The following is a 14,433-nucleotide window of genomic DNA, read 5'->3' on the forward strand; positions in this document are numbered from 1 at the left end:
CACACAGCAAGTGTGGCTGTCTTCACCAAGGTTTCTACTATCTCCCCAAGGAGAACTTCTGGGTGGATGAGCAGTGTCAGGAGAAGTGTCTGCCAGTCCAGCTCCAAGAAGATTACGTGTGCTCAGTCTCATTGCAGGAATGGGGAAGTGTGCAAGGTCCTGAATGGATTGTTGGTCTGTCATATGGACGAGCCTGGGGTGTGCACAACCCACGGAGACCCTCCCTACAACACCTTTGATGGAACCAGATTTAGGATGCTACCAATGTTTCCTTTCGACGTGTTAAAATGGTGATCTCTGGTGATTCAGTTGAGGTGTCAAATGACTGGAGTAACTGAGTTAAGATACATTTATTTATTTGCAGCAGAACTACTAGACAAACCCTTTTTTTAATTTGCAGTGTAAACCCTCCTTTCAGGTAAACGGTCTGCTGCTTCGTCTACCATCTGTGTTGAGCCTAGGCAAACTGAAGCTCTTCATGACTGGATTCTCAAAGCGCATACAGACAGGTTTTGGTGTTGTTTTGACATACAACCCTGACGTCCTGACTGTTCAAACGCCAAGAATCTACTCTGGCAGCCTGCGTGGGAACTTTAATGCTAATCCAGAAGATGATCTGATGTCTGATGATGATTCTGATATCTCTCAGGCCATTGCGCACTGGCAAACAAGTAGTAAATGTGTGGCTGTGTAGAACAACGCCAAAGTTTGGCCAAAGTAGTAAGTAAAATTTTGAAATCCAATGTTTTCCTGATATTCAATGTGTACTAAGTTGGAAAAATACTATTATTCTTTTCTTTCTCCTCAGATCTCACCTGTTCACCTAACAGTGAATATCAACTCTGCTCCAGTCATATCTCTGACTGTGTGGAAAACCCAAGTCCTCTAGCAGTGACATGCAAAGAGGGCTGTTTCTGCAGACCTGGGTTTTTCCATAGTGGTGGCAAATGTGTACCCGACTCTGAGTGCGGCTGCATTTACAATGGAATCTACCATGAAATTCATGAGAACTTCCTCCCTGATGAGCGCTGACAGCTGCACTGTGTCAGTGTGGGCCACAACACGGTGCAGTGCACCAATCACACGTGTCCAAATGGAACAAAATGTGGCATCCAAGAGGGTCACAGGGCATGTCACGCATCACAGCCTGTTAAATGCACAGTCATGGGTGGAAGACACTTCAGAAACTACGATGGACAAAACTTTGACTTTAATATGGGAAGCTGCAGTTATGTTCTCTAGCAGGTTTGTGATGAGGAAGGATCTAAAGTAAACTTATCATTGGAGATGGAGCATTTAGGCAAAGTAAAAGTAAGGAATTGCAGATTTACAAACACATTCTTCGTTCTGTGACTTGTTTATGACTATAACATTAACATTTTCAGATCGACGGTGCTCTGCTGAGTCTTCCTGTCCAACTGGATCATGTGAAAATACTCCATTCTGGCCTGCTGACTCGAGTTGTTGTTGACACTGGGGTCGTTGTCAATTATGGAGGCCTTCACCTGATACAAGTAGTATTTCCAGTCTCTCATAGAAGAATTAGTGGTTTGTGTGGGAACATCTGTGCTGTTGCCACAGAAGAGAAACAGAGTCCGAATTGAAGAAATATTTCCCTGTTTGCTTCTTCCTGGTCACTTTCCCCTCATGGAACTAACTGCTCCAAAGAATGTGATCTCTCTTCAGCATGAAACTGTTCCAGGGCAGCTGAATTTGCATCTGATAACATCTGTAGCACGCTGCTTGCTCCTGCAGGCTCATTTGGTCAATGCCACTCTGCTGTGGACCCAGAGCCCTTCTTTCAAAACTGTGTGAATGACTTGTGTATTTCTAATAGGAATGAAGAATTGTTCTGCAGGAGTCTGAGCGAATACACTTTTGCGTGCCAAGGGGCAGGAGCTGAAGTCAAACCATGGAGGAGTGAGAAGTGCTGTGAGTATCATTAATCTCGACTCTACACATGTTGTTTCATTAGTGTGGTGATGTGCCAGTAAATCACAGGTCTGCACACATGCTTTTGTTGTACTTGTAGAACTTTGGCAAGCCCCATACTATGAAGTTGGAAGATTGATGTAAGACTAGATGAACTTTGCACAGTATCTAAACTTTTTTTCTCTCCTCCTACAGCACACTCATGCCCTGAGAACTCTCACTACAGTGTATGTGTCAGTGCATGCCCTGAGTCCTGTGGTATTTCATCTGATATCCACTGTCCGTGGCCCTGTTGTGAGGGATGTCGGTTTGAGTCTGGATACATGCAGAATGGAAATGACTGCATCAAACCTGAGCAATGTGGCTGTTTCTATCATGGGCACGACTAAGAGGTAAGTAGCTATACATTTCTTGGCTTATACTAACTTGTATGTACATTTTCCCTTTATCATGATAATGACTGTATGGTTTTCCTCTTAATGCAGTGACACTAAATACTTATTGCTGCTTTGTTTGACTTCTGATAAATCTGTTGCTGCCCCGAGGGTGTGCTGACACATTTACATGTGACCCCCGAGGCACATTCAGTTGCAAACATGTGATATAATTTTGCTTAATCCATGCACCGTTAATGTGACTCATTAATGTCTCAACCAAACGTATGCCCCGCCTAAATGCGTGACACATGACTAATCACTGGCCTTTGTGTTGTCCTGGGTGCTTGTTGTTTTGCTTGCTGTTTAGGGAATAGCTGGATAAGACGCACCAACTGTGAGTCACTGTTTTCTCCAGATTGGGGAGATATTGTGGACTGAGGGATGCTCCGAGAAGTGTAACTGCTCTGCCAATTCGACCGTGCGCTGTGAGCCAGCCTCTTGCCCCGAGGGAGAGAGCTGCACCCTGAACAATACCTGGGGTTGTGCAAGGAAAGGGAGGCCCAGCTGGACCTGCTGGGTTGGGTGACTTTTCCTCGCAGGCTAACTGTTTTCACTCAGCGGCACCATGCAACACTCACAAGTCTCCTATTATAAAATATTACGTGACTCTGATTTACTGTTAGGGCGGGGTTTTTTTGCACCTCATACACACCACAAATGAGTAATTTCTTGCACTGTCCTGTCATCTTGTACCTGTCTGCCTGGAGGCCCTTAGAATGATTGCACCTCTTGTCAGTCACAAATGATGATGCAGCAACTTTTTTCAACTTCAGCTATTTACAGCAGCAGTTTTATATGCGCTTATTGTCTGCAGATGTTTCCAGCTCATTTGTCCTCAGTAATGTACTTATTTCACTCTTATTTGTTTCAGCTAATGATTATAAAATCTTCGAGACTGGACAGACTTCTGCTAACCAGAGACAACCTCAGTAAACTCAGTGTTGGGTGTATGAAGGCACCCACTTCTACACTTTTGATGGGAAGGCATTTGAATTCCAAGGAAACTGTACCTACACCCCTGTCGATATGCTGAATGACACCAGTAAGAATAACTCAGTTTGGGTTGGGATGCAGAAAGACAAGACGCACAACTGGTCCTCTCTTTAAGCTATTCATGCCAAAGTGGGTCAAGATAATATTACTATCTACAGAGGGGAAAAAGGCTATGTTTGGGTAAGTTTGAATATGCAGTCTGTCAGTTTATAATTTCTTCAAGATATCATTTAACTATATATATACAATTTTTGAAGTTAGGTTTTTGGTAAAGTAGATGCACTGAAGTTGGAAAGTTTTCAACAAGTATGAAGGTAGAATTCAATCGGAAGTAATAGAATAGAACATGATTGTGCTCTTAACAGATAAATGGTGAGAAAAGGCGACTTCCTGTGACTCTACAGTTTGGACGGGCAAGTATCAAACTTACTGGCATGATTGTTGTCGTGGATACCAATTAGGGTATCCCAATTAATTATGACTTGTCTCATATTGCCACCATCCTTTCTAGTGCAACTGAGGTATGGGGTATGTGTGGGAATAACAATGGCATAAAAGAGGATGACCTCAACACCCCACAGGCTGAGGTAGCTGGCTGGAGTTGGAGAGTTCCTGATCAGGACACTCGTGTGAAGCAAATTGCGGACTTCATGCCCACGCTGCTCTGCTGACCAGCTTCGTCTGGAAAATGTTACCAGTCAATGGTTCTCTCTGCACGAGTACATTCGGTCACCACAGAGACCTTTCCACATGTGGTTGGAAGTTGTAAACTACACTTACATCTCCAAAGAAAAGTTGGCAGAGTTTAATTTTGAAAGTGTGTTACACTTTGCTGACTTTCACATGTAATTTTGGCACCCCCTACAGGTTGATGGTGTCAAGAGGAACAGCCCGTATCATTTTAACTCTACTGTGCTGGTTTACTCTCTGGGGCTGCACACTTACATCTACAGAGACACAGGCTTTGAATTTAGTCTCAGTATAGAGAGAATAGTCGGCATTAGTCTCTCCCATAAATTTGTGAATGCAATTTGTGGACTGTGTGGAAACCTCATCTCCAATCCAGCCGACGACCTCCCAGCAAACGACACGCAGGAGCATTTTGGTAAAGCTTGGCTTAGTGGGCAGAATCCATGGTGTGTGGAGGGCTGTGTAGGAGGAAGTTGTCTGAATTGTTCATCTGAGCGTTTGGCCCGCTTCTCTGAACCGGACGCCTGCGGGAAAATTCTGCAGGTTAATGGACCCTTCAGACACTGTCATGCCAAAGTGGACCCCTCCAGCTTTTACAAGTGCTGCGTCAGTGACTTGTGCCTTCATGGAGGTCTCCAGCCTGCACCGTGTCACTCCCTGGCAGAGTGTACGGCTCTCTGTCCTTCCCACAAGGCTACAGTTTACACCTGGAGGAGCCCTGGACTCTGCTGTGAGTGTTCATTTACTCCAAGCTCTGTTGTGTCAGTGAATTTAATTAATATCCTCCGCAGTTGTAACTGTGTGCTCTCTGAAGTTCAGCATCATCACACACCAAATGAAATATGGAGAGTTTGCAGAAGGCCTGTGCAAGCACGCGTTTCATCATGCTCAGATTGTTGAAATTGATCATCCAACATGAGGAAACTGAATAGTGATTATTTGCTTTTAGATCCGATTTGTTTCTTTGTGTATTTATTGCAAGTTAGAAGTCTTGTAATAATTTTAGAAACAGTGTGCTGTGACTCATTGGTAGGGAGGCCTCAACCTTTTTAAGATGCTATCAGACCACTAGATGGTACTAATACATCACAGGTCAACTGTTACCTTTTACAGTATGTCCCTGTCTTTCTACTCTTAGTAACCAGTGTCTCTCAGTATCTCCACAGTCCTGTTCTGTCCCTCCGGTACCAGTTACAACTAAGGCTCTGCCTCTGTTCACGTCTGCCTCGGCTGGAAGAATAACACTGTAGAGATGCCTCCCAACACTGGGGAGAACTGTCTCTGGTATACAGGGTTAGTTCATAGTGGCAGCCTGTGTGTCTACCCAGAAAACTGTGGCTGCATTCACAATGGAGAGTACCTCAGGGCAGGACTAGAGGTGTCTACATGCAGACAAAGCTGTTTATGTCATGCTGGGGGAAACATGACTTATCATAATGTTTCCTGTGGAGAGGATGAAGAGTGTAAGCTTATTAGGGGAGTTCAAGTTTGCCACCCCAAACCCAAAGTGGCACACTGCTCTGTTGACTGCTCCAAATACACCACGTTTGATGGATGGGCATTTGAATTTCAGGGTTGATGTAACTACACTCTGGTGCAGATATGCTCTCTGAAGAACCTGGATGTGGAGCCTGTTGTTATCACTGCACATGGCAACCACCTCGAAGGCAGGCGGATCTATCTGCAAGTCAATTCAATGTATTTTGAGGCCTCAACAGTTTTTCCTGGAAAAATTCAGTTAATTTGTGGAATCATTTAAATTTGACTTACTGTTTATCATCAATAACATTGTATTTTTTTCAGTGAATTGTTTGTTTAAAACTATATCTCCCAGGTAAATTGAGTGTATGAGAATCTGCCAATCACCCAGAACAATGACACTGTACGTCAGATGAATAGTTGGACCATCATCAAGACCCCACAGTCAGTCAAGCTTATTTCAGACCTACAAGGTCACATTCAGGTGAAGATCCCTGCCATTTACCACCAGTCTACCTGTGGTCTTTGTGGAAACTACAATGATAATCCCTAAGATGACCTGCAGCTGCCCAATGGCACTGTGATCTCCGATCCTGACATTTTTGGGCCATCTTGGAAGAAGTAGTCTCCTCACCGACCCAAGGGGACCATTCTCCTCTTGTCACCATTTAGTGGATCCACAGAATTACTACTCACTCATGACATGAAGATACTTTGTCTTGCAAAGGGGCAGCACAGGGCCCTGTGTGAGACACTGTGGGTTTATGATGCAGCATGTAAGGAAGCAGGAGGGGTGACTGACCTCTGGACAAGCACTACAGGCTGTGGTAAGTCCCATCAGCTTGGTTCATTCGTTTTAATTAAATGAAGTAATAAATAATGAACACTGACTCAATTATTTTATTTTTCAGCGTATCAATGTCCTCAGTCTAGCCACTACAGCCAATGTGCCAATGTTTGCTCCTAATTGTGCCCTGGGATTAGCGTGGCAGTGCAGTGCCCCAGAGACTGTGAGGAAGGTTGCATGTGTGACACTCATCACTTTTTGGATGGCCATGCCTATGAACCAGCTGAACAGTGGGGCTGTGTCCAGAACGGAACAAGGTTTAAGCTCAGAATTCAACTTTGTTTCGTTACATCATCCTGTCTTACACCGTTATATGAATTCATATTCATATTCATAATATTCAGTCGAGTTATGGGTTCTCCATGACTTTCCTCTCTGGTAAGTGATCCTCTCCACAACAAAAGTACTATATGGGTATTCAATGATATATGTACTGTATATGACACGTATTAATTATTTTCTGCTTCTTCCAAAGTCACGTCACTGGATGATAACTGATTGAACAAACAAAGAGGGCACACCCTAATCTAAATACACAGTATGTATACAGTAACCTCACCAGACTCACCAATTCAATATTTGAGTAATTAAAATGACAAATACCAACTTTTGAGGGCAAGTTATTTACTTTGGCTTTACATTATTTTACAGTGTTAGGGAATCTAATTTAAATATATTTAACCATCTTTGATTAACTTATTCAAATTTTGTTCCTTTTTTCAGGGCCTCTGAGAGCAAACTTCTCCAAAACTGCACTGTTAAGTGCACCTGCGGGCCTCCTCTCGTCTGTGAGAAATACTCCACTGCACAGTTGTACAGTTCTAGATGGAATCATGGGATGCCACAAGAATGGTATTAAAAATGAAGAACCATTTTTAGATCCTTATCTGCCTGCTAGTGCATTATTATTGTGTATAGTTAAAATTTGATATTTTTCTTTGATACAGCGCATATCCCAGATCCCTGTGAGGGAAAACATGATGAAACAGAGAAATGCTCCCTGAGCGAGGGCGTGTGTATGAGCCGTCAGGGTCTGTGTTGGTCCTGGGGGGGGGCAGCACTACCACACCTTCGATGGCCTCAGCTATGACTTCGAGGGCACCTGCACCTATGTGTTCACAGCCAGCAAAAGGCCAGCAGGTGTTCTGATGCCCTTCAGTGTTTCAAAGAAGAATAAATGTACAGGTAGTGGGAAATACTTTTCAGCTAAAATATGTTAATAACCTTCCTATAAATCTTTTCAGATGTGCACTGTCCTCCAACCAGCCTCTTCAGGTCCTGTGGCTCAGCCTGTCCTCCATCCTGTGAATTGAATGCCACTGTCTGTCATGAGGCCTGTGTTCAGGGCTGCTTCTGTGACCCTGGCTTCCTCAGGAGTCCACAGGGCTGTGTGCGTCCACAGGGCTGCACAGACTCTAGAGGCAAATACTACAGCCTCAACTCAACTTTCTAGATTCCAGACAACTGCAGTCCACTCTGTTTTTGTGGACTAGCTACTGGAGAGGTCCACTGCCGCCCGGCCCAGTGCCCAGGAGGAATGCTCTGCAAGCAGCTTCATCACAGGAGGGTGTGTCAACTGGAAAATCCCAGAACTGAACCATTGTTACCGGGCTGCATTTTACAACCTTTGATGGACATAAATTTGACTTCAGAGACGTTTGTGAATACTTATTAGTTCAAACTAGATCCAACCCGACTGTACCAACACCATTCAGTATCAAGATCTCTGATGCAAGTTGCCACAAAAGGCTTTTTCATAGCCAAACTTTAACTCTCTAAATCTATGGTTTGGCAGTTGTCGTAAGAAGACGACCCAGCAAAAGTTTTGGTGAGTATACTGCAAGGTTTTATTAAAAGTCTTTAAAATGAACAACTGCACTTTATCCTCATGTGTCCTATTTTTCACTTTTAGATGGACGGCCTGTATAAACCCTTGCCGTACTCTCACCAGACGTGACAAGTAAATGCTCACCGAACACCTGCATCGCTCATCATTCAGACTGATGTGGGATTACAGCTGATTATCTATAACAGCAGCATGTTTATGATTATCCTCCCCAGCAGTTATGGCTCCTCCGTCTCTGGACTTTGTGGCAATGCAAACAGTGACCCTCAGGACGAGCAAATGATGTCCACTGAAGAGCTTGCCCAGAACTGGAGGTCTCCTGGAGCAGAGACCTGTAGGTCCAACTGTTTGTCTGCCCTGAAGCATTGTCCTGTTGAGGCAAAGAAGCTTTTTGAAGGCAGAGTTGTTGAATAAGCTCGGGCCGTTCTTACTTCTACAGCTGTTTGGTGGATACCTGCTCTTTTGCTGGACAATATTCAGCCCTCTGCAATTCCATTGCATCTTATTCTGCCGCTTGCCAAGCAGCTCAGGTGCCCATCAGACACTGGAGGAGTGACACTTTCTGTGGTGAATACATGTTACTTTTTTAGTGGTTATCGCAGCAAACACCTCAAAGCTGATTTAATTTTAATGTTTCTCTGTCTGGGTTCAGAGCACTACCACTGTGAAAAGTAAACAAGGGCGCACTTATTCATGATTGATTATTCAGGAGTTTATGAACAGTCTTTGCACAACAGCAAACATTGAACTGGGTGCGAAGGGAAATGCAAAAAATAAGAAAATCAATAACATCTTAACAATAAAAATGGGAATGACACAAGAAACCTGGAAAGCACCACACACATAAAAGAGCAAGTTTAATTGTATAGCTACTTATGAGCCTTCTTTGTTAAAACATGAATGAAGTTAATTTATTATATGCCTCTTATTTGACCTTCCATCAGTCTTTTTATTATAGGTGGAAGGTGAACAACACATTTCACGCTTTAGCCACAAATTCAGTTTTCTCTGCACTGTCATACAATTATACATATATACCATTAGAGTCAGTAGGATTGGCAGTTAAACAGCATGGGTGGGTGTATTGAGAATAATTCTATAGGATCATAGTACATTGATTGTGTTTTGTTTGGTAAAAGTGTAAGTCTTATTTTCTAGCTGCTTTGTCTTCCTTTCTCTGGTATTTATAAAGATAATAATACTTGTTTTATGTCTTATGTTACTGACTGAGGTTACTTTTTGATGTGCACCTGCAATCCTTGTGGAGAACAAATAATAGTAAAATAATGACACAAGCTTTATTTAAACTGCCATTTGACTATCTAGTTATGCGTTTTGTTTAACCTTCTCTCCCTCTAGGTATGTCTTTCCCTAAGAATAGTTATTATGAGCTGTGTGGACCTCGGTGTCCTGTTGTATGTGCTGAGCTGTCCTCTCCAGCAAACTGCATTGGAGGTTGTGAGGAGGGTTGCCAGTGTGACCCTGGCTATGTCCTGAGCGATGGCCAATGTTTGTTGCTTTCTGACTGTGGCTGCATGCATGACGGACATTATTACCCTGCTGGACACTTCTACTCTGAGGAGATGTGGCCTGCAGTCCCATAGAAAGCTGCTCAGCAAAAGATGGCTTTGTTTTGCAGCACGGTGTTTGCCAAAAGACTGATTATCATTACACCGTCTGGGGTGGGAATCGACTTGTCCTCTACCCAGTACCTCAGGCTAACTGTAGCTCAGGTATTTGACGACACAGCCTCGGGCCTCTGTGGGAACGGAGACAAGTACGATGATATGGTACTGAGCAGGGGCGTTTCTAGGATTGAAAGAAAGGGGAGGCTTAGCCCCTAAGGAAGTTGAATGTTTTTTGGGCTCATTTGGGGCTGAGGATATCCATTGTTTCAGACAGTTCATAGATTGGTTCAATCAGAAAGAGTGTGATTTTTCTCTGTATCTTTGCTTGCATTCATTCAGTATAAGATAACAGAAGAGACAGAATTTTAGGGTCATTGTGAAATTTGACAACACAAATATGAACTTTTCTCAAATAGAGAGAAATAATTTTCCTGCTTGTAAAGGAAAGACGGATATACTAGTTTTCATATCCGCGTCACTCCCAAATCCTAATTCTTAAAGGGACCACACACAATGGATGGAGAATGGACCTGCCAGTGTCAACTTCTGAGTTGTTTATTAGTTTGGTATGAGCAGAAGGGAATAAGATAGAATAGAGAGCTGTCGATAGTTATTTCTTACATTTCAAATTTGCTCGCTCACACTCTTGCTCACTGGAGACAATTTCTAACAAAATAGCCAGCTAGCTAGCTTAGTGTTAACATAACTCATTACAATATTCCCTTTCATTTGCCTCAAGTAAACCTAAATTTAAGCAGGTAACAATCGTTCACAACTGCAGATAGCCACATTCTGTAACTACCTGTACTTACAATTTCACTCCATGCATCATTAACTATGAGCTAAACTCCTTGGCTGTAATCCTGCTGTCTTGATGAGAGACGTTACTTGGCAGAGTGAGAAAGCCAGCGCAGCAGCCATGCAGACTCCCCAAGGTCCTAGTGCCCGGTCTTTTCATTGTTAAGTAATAATAATACATTGTATTTATAAGGCGCCTTTCAGGGCACTCAAGGTCGCCGTACAACAGTCAGCAATACAGTCAGTTTCAAAAGTTTTAAAATGCACAAAGCAGAGCAGCAGCAGAACATCAACGATAGCACACAGTAACATTAAGAGTTATCAAAAGTTTTAAAATGCACAAAGCAGAGCAGCAGCAGAACATCAACATCAGCACACAGTAACATTAAGAGTTATATGCCTGTTTAAATAGGTGGGTTTTGATGGTAGCTTTAAAAAGATCAATTGAAGTTGGCTCAATGTTCCTGATGTCCGGAGGAAGGGAGTTCCAGAGTTGAGGGGCAGAGTGGCAGAAGGCTCTAAATCCCATGGTGGACAGATGGGCTCGGGGGACGGTCAGGCTGATGGTATGATGAGGCTATTGGATTGTAATTTGAAGGGGGGAAAAACATACAAACCAGAAACGCACTTACATATGTAGCATGTTAGAGTTATAAATAACTTGTCCATGTGTAAAACAAAAGTTTAATTAAAAATAAAAAAAAATTATTATTATTTTTTTTTTAAATCCCAATAATTATTTGGGGGGGCTGAAGAACATTTTAGGGGGGCTTCAGCCCCCCTAAAATGTTGCAAGTTGCTGTAAGTGAATCATGCTGATAGTTGCTTTAAAGTAAGTATGTGATCAATTCTGAATGATTTGTATTTTCTGCCCCCAGCTTTCCAGTGTCCTGACCGCAGCGGACCAGGAGTGTGTGTGTGGACCCCGGCTCCAATTCATGCTCTGCCCTGCTCCAGCCTGGCTCTTCACCAGCTGTCTGTTTTGAGGGCTGTCAGTGCAGCGAGGGAAATGTGTTTGATGGCAACAAATGTGTACCATACAGTTGGTGTGGGTGTGTCCACCAAGATGTATATCAAGGTGACTCATGATACAGTCTTTTAATGCTTAGCACATTATCAAGGGAGCATGTTATCTGCAATCAAATCTCACATGCAGAAATTGTTTTCTCTCCACTCGGGTGGATAAGAGGCTGTACTCGGAGGACTGCACACAGATATGCTGGTGTCACACTTTGGGTGGGGTAATATGTGAGCCATCAGGCTGCAACTCGGCTCAGCAGTGGGCACTGATACGGCTGTTGGGGCTGTCATGGTAGACCTGAAGTCTGTAGACTGGACAGTCTCCACATGACCACACTAGGCAGAACTTGGAACCCTGGTTAACTTGCAGTGTGATGTCACTGTGCGATGAGGCCAGTGCTCAGTGGTTTAGTCTGATCTCTTATCTTGGCAATGTGATGGCAGCTCTACTAGGCTTGTCATTGTGTCAGTAGCCATACAAGAATGACCAGTGAAGGTATAACCCCACTGAGGATTTTAATAACCATTAACCGAAACATTGAGAAATGATTGTTTGACGTCCCTCCCTTACACATCGTTGTAGGGGGTGTCACAGTGATCTTGAGGAGAGACACCGGGATGGAGTCTAAGCTGGAGATGGGGATTGGTGTTACCATGGTGACAGCCAATGTCCCTCTCGGGCAAATTTGTATGGTCTCTGTGGAAACCTTAATGACCTCCAATAGCACAGTTCAGTCGAGTTATGGGTTCTCCATGACTTTCCTCTCTGGTAAGTGATCCTCTCCACAACAAAAGTACTATATGGGTATTCAATGATATATGTACTGTATATGACACGTATTAATTATTTTCTGCTTCTTCCACAGTCACATCACTGGATGATAACTGACTGTTCTATTGTCCTGACTAATGTGTTTGGTTGAATTTCTATTTCATATATAAAAACCCTAAAAACAAGATTGTGTAGTCATGTGAACTGTGTGCAAGCCCTTCCCATACTTTCTGATGTAGCACTGTTATCAGTTAGACCCATTCACCTTTGTTTAAACAAGGTTATTTTGGGTCAATGTGGATTATGATTGAACAAACAAAGAGGGCACACCCTAATCTAAATACACAGTATGTATACAGTAACCTCACAAGACTAACTGTTGCCCTGCCCAAGTGCTTCGGACCAAATAATCACCAATTCAATATTTGAGTAATTCAAATGACAAATATTAACTTTTGAGGGCAAGTTATTTACTTTGTCTTTAATACAAATAACTACTGCGCCCTCTACATCATGCTGCTTTTCTTATGTAATGCACAAAACCAACAGAAACTGCCCAACTAAAACAGCTGCCATTTCCAACGAGCCATTTTATTTGTAAAGGATCAGTTCCTAGAAGAGAAATTACACGCATCAGTAACAATACAAACATGAAGTGGCTTTAAAGACATAATATAAATATTGGCTGAAGTTGATTTGAGTAGGGCGTATGTCCTGGATGTTGTAAATCAAATACCACATTGCAAAAGGGAGCATTTGGAAAATAAAGTAACAAAATTAAGGCTATATTAATAAAATCAAGTCACATTTTAATGGAAGCTGTTGTAAAATGTACTTAAATTGAGCAGAAACACACATTTAAAATTGCCCATGCTGTGATGTGAGAGATCAACCAACCCTGTTCTGAAACTTCGAGAGTCTTCTCAGAGACTCGGCTAACTTGAAGATAAGTTCTGATGTTGGTCTTATCACATTCTTGCCTTGCCCAGTCCAGAATGGATAATATTATTTGGTTACACCAGGATATACAATGAAGGAGAGTGTGGGCACATTATAATGACCTTTATCCTCTGTGTCATACACGGAAACTGATATTTCTACTATATAGGAAAATTAAATATAAAAAATAAAACTTGGCAATAAATGTACACAGGGATGACAGGAGGAGCATCTAACTGGGTGTGTTATTTGGGGACATGATTATCACATTTTTATGACGGTGGTTGGTATTAGACCTCACACCCATGTCAACATCCAGCAGGACCTATGTCCTTGCCAAGTTCTGCCTTAGTTTGTTTTAGAGGAAGGGTTTTTCTTGGGAATTTTGTCGGTCAGAACATATAAAAGGGTGAGTGTCCAAAAAGTCACCTCACTCGCAGCAGGTATGTGGATGTTCTGGTCAAACTGTTGTATTCATATTAATATATGTAACTAAAACTAAAATTTGTCTTTCAGCCATGGGTACTCTGCTGCTGCTTTGTGCCTTGGGGGCTTTACTCAGCTGTAAGTATATTTTGTCATATTCAGGATTTTTCTTTTTGCACTATGGGAGAATATATGTGATGTATCTATGGCTATCTTCTTTCCAGTTTGTCTGAACAAAAGCAGCAGTGACGAACAAATCTATATGTTTTTTTAAAATATCTATCAAAACTCCAGCCCAACCATTAACGGCTATTAAACCTGTCTAAACGTGAACTGAGCTTAGTTAATCAATCACAGGAGCACGCCTCAAACCTTGGCTCCGAATTCCCCGGCGTGACGTGAAGCCAAGTGATCGCTCTATATGAGGAAATTAATCCGGGTTGTCAACCCCATCAGTGGAGCATTGTTGTGCAGCCATACCAGGTGCACGTGTGAATGAAGCAGAATGTTAAACGGGTGAAGCGTTTGAGGGTGCAGCACATAAAGGATAGCCATCTAAATTGAAATTTGTTTTTGTTGGGAATAGCATTTACCTTCAGTTGCTATTGAGTCTCAACCATTATATT

The 14,433-nt window shown here is 42.6% G+C and overlaps 1 protein-coding gene and 2 long non-coding RNA genes across 4 annotated transcripts; all 3 read left to right on the plus strand.

The window, feature by feature from the left end:
• Positions 1 to 5,903: 5,903 nt before the first annotated feature.
• On the plus strand, positions 5,904 to 7,389 carry LOC133013514 (uncharacterized). Its single transcript, XR_009681420.1, has 4 exons — positions 5,904 to 6,358; positions 6,443 to 6,916; positions 7,102 to 7,230; positions 7,326 to 7,389. It is a non-coding gene; the product is annotated as an uncharacterized LOC133013514 (long non-coding RNA).
• A 62-nt stretch (positions 7,390 to 7,451) lies between these two features.
• LOC133013515 (uncharacterized) lies at positions 7,452 to 8,814 on the plus strand. 2 transcript variants are annotated; one of them, XR_009681421.1, is made up of 4 exons: positions 7,452 to 7,518; positions 7,623 to 8,206; positions 8,291 to 8,338; positions 8,440 to 8,814. It is a non-coding gene; the product is annotated as an uncharacterized LOC133013515 (long non-coding RNA). The 2 variants fall into 2 exon arrangements; XR_009681422.1 differs by having other exon boundaries at positions 8,443 to 8,814.
• A 1,032-nt stretch (positions 8,815 to 9,846) lies between these two features.
• Positions 9,847 to 12,592, plus strand: LOC133014548 (IgGFc-binding protein-like). The gene is made up of 4 exons (XM_061081815.1): positions 9,847 to 10,014; positions 11,551 to 11,728; positions 12,254 to 12,439; positions 12,537 to 12,592. The coding sequence occupies exons 1-4, from the start codon at positions 9,847 to 9,849 to the stop codon at positions 12,557 to 12,559; spliced, it is 555 nt and encodes a 184-aa protein (XP_060937798.1). The 3' UTR covers positions 12,560 to 12,592.
• Positions 12,593 to 14,433: the final 1,841 nt, after the last annotated feature.

This window comes from Limanda limanda, chromosome 11 (assembly GCF_963576545.1).
Source record: "Limanda limanda chromosome 11, fLimLim1.1, whole genome shotgun sequence".
NCBI lineage: Eukaryota > Metazoa > Chordata > Actinopteri > Pleuronectiformes > Pleuronectidae > Limanda > Limanda limanda.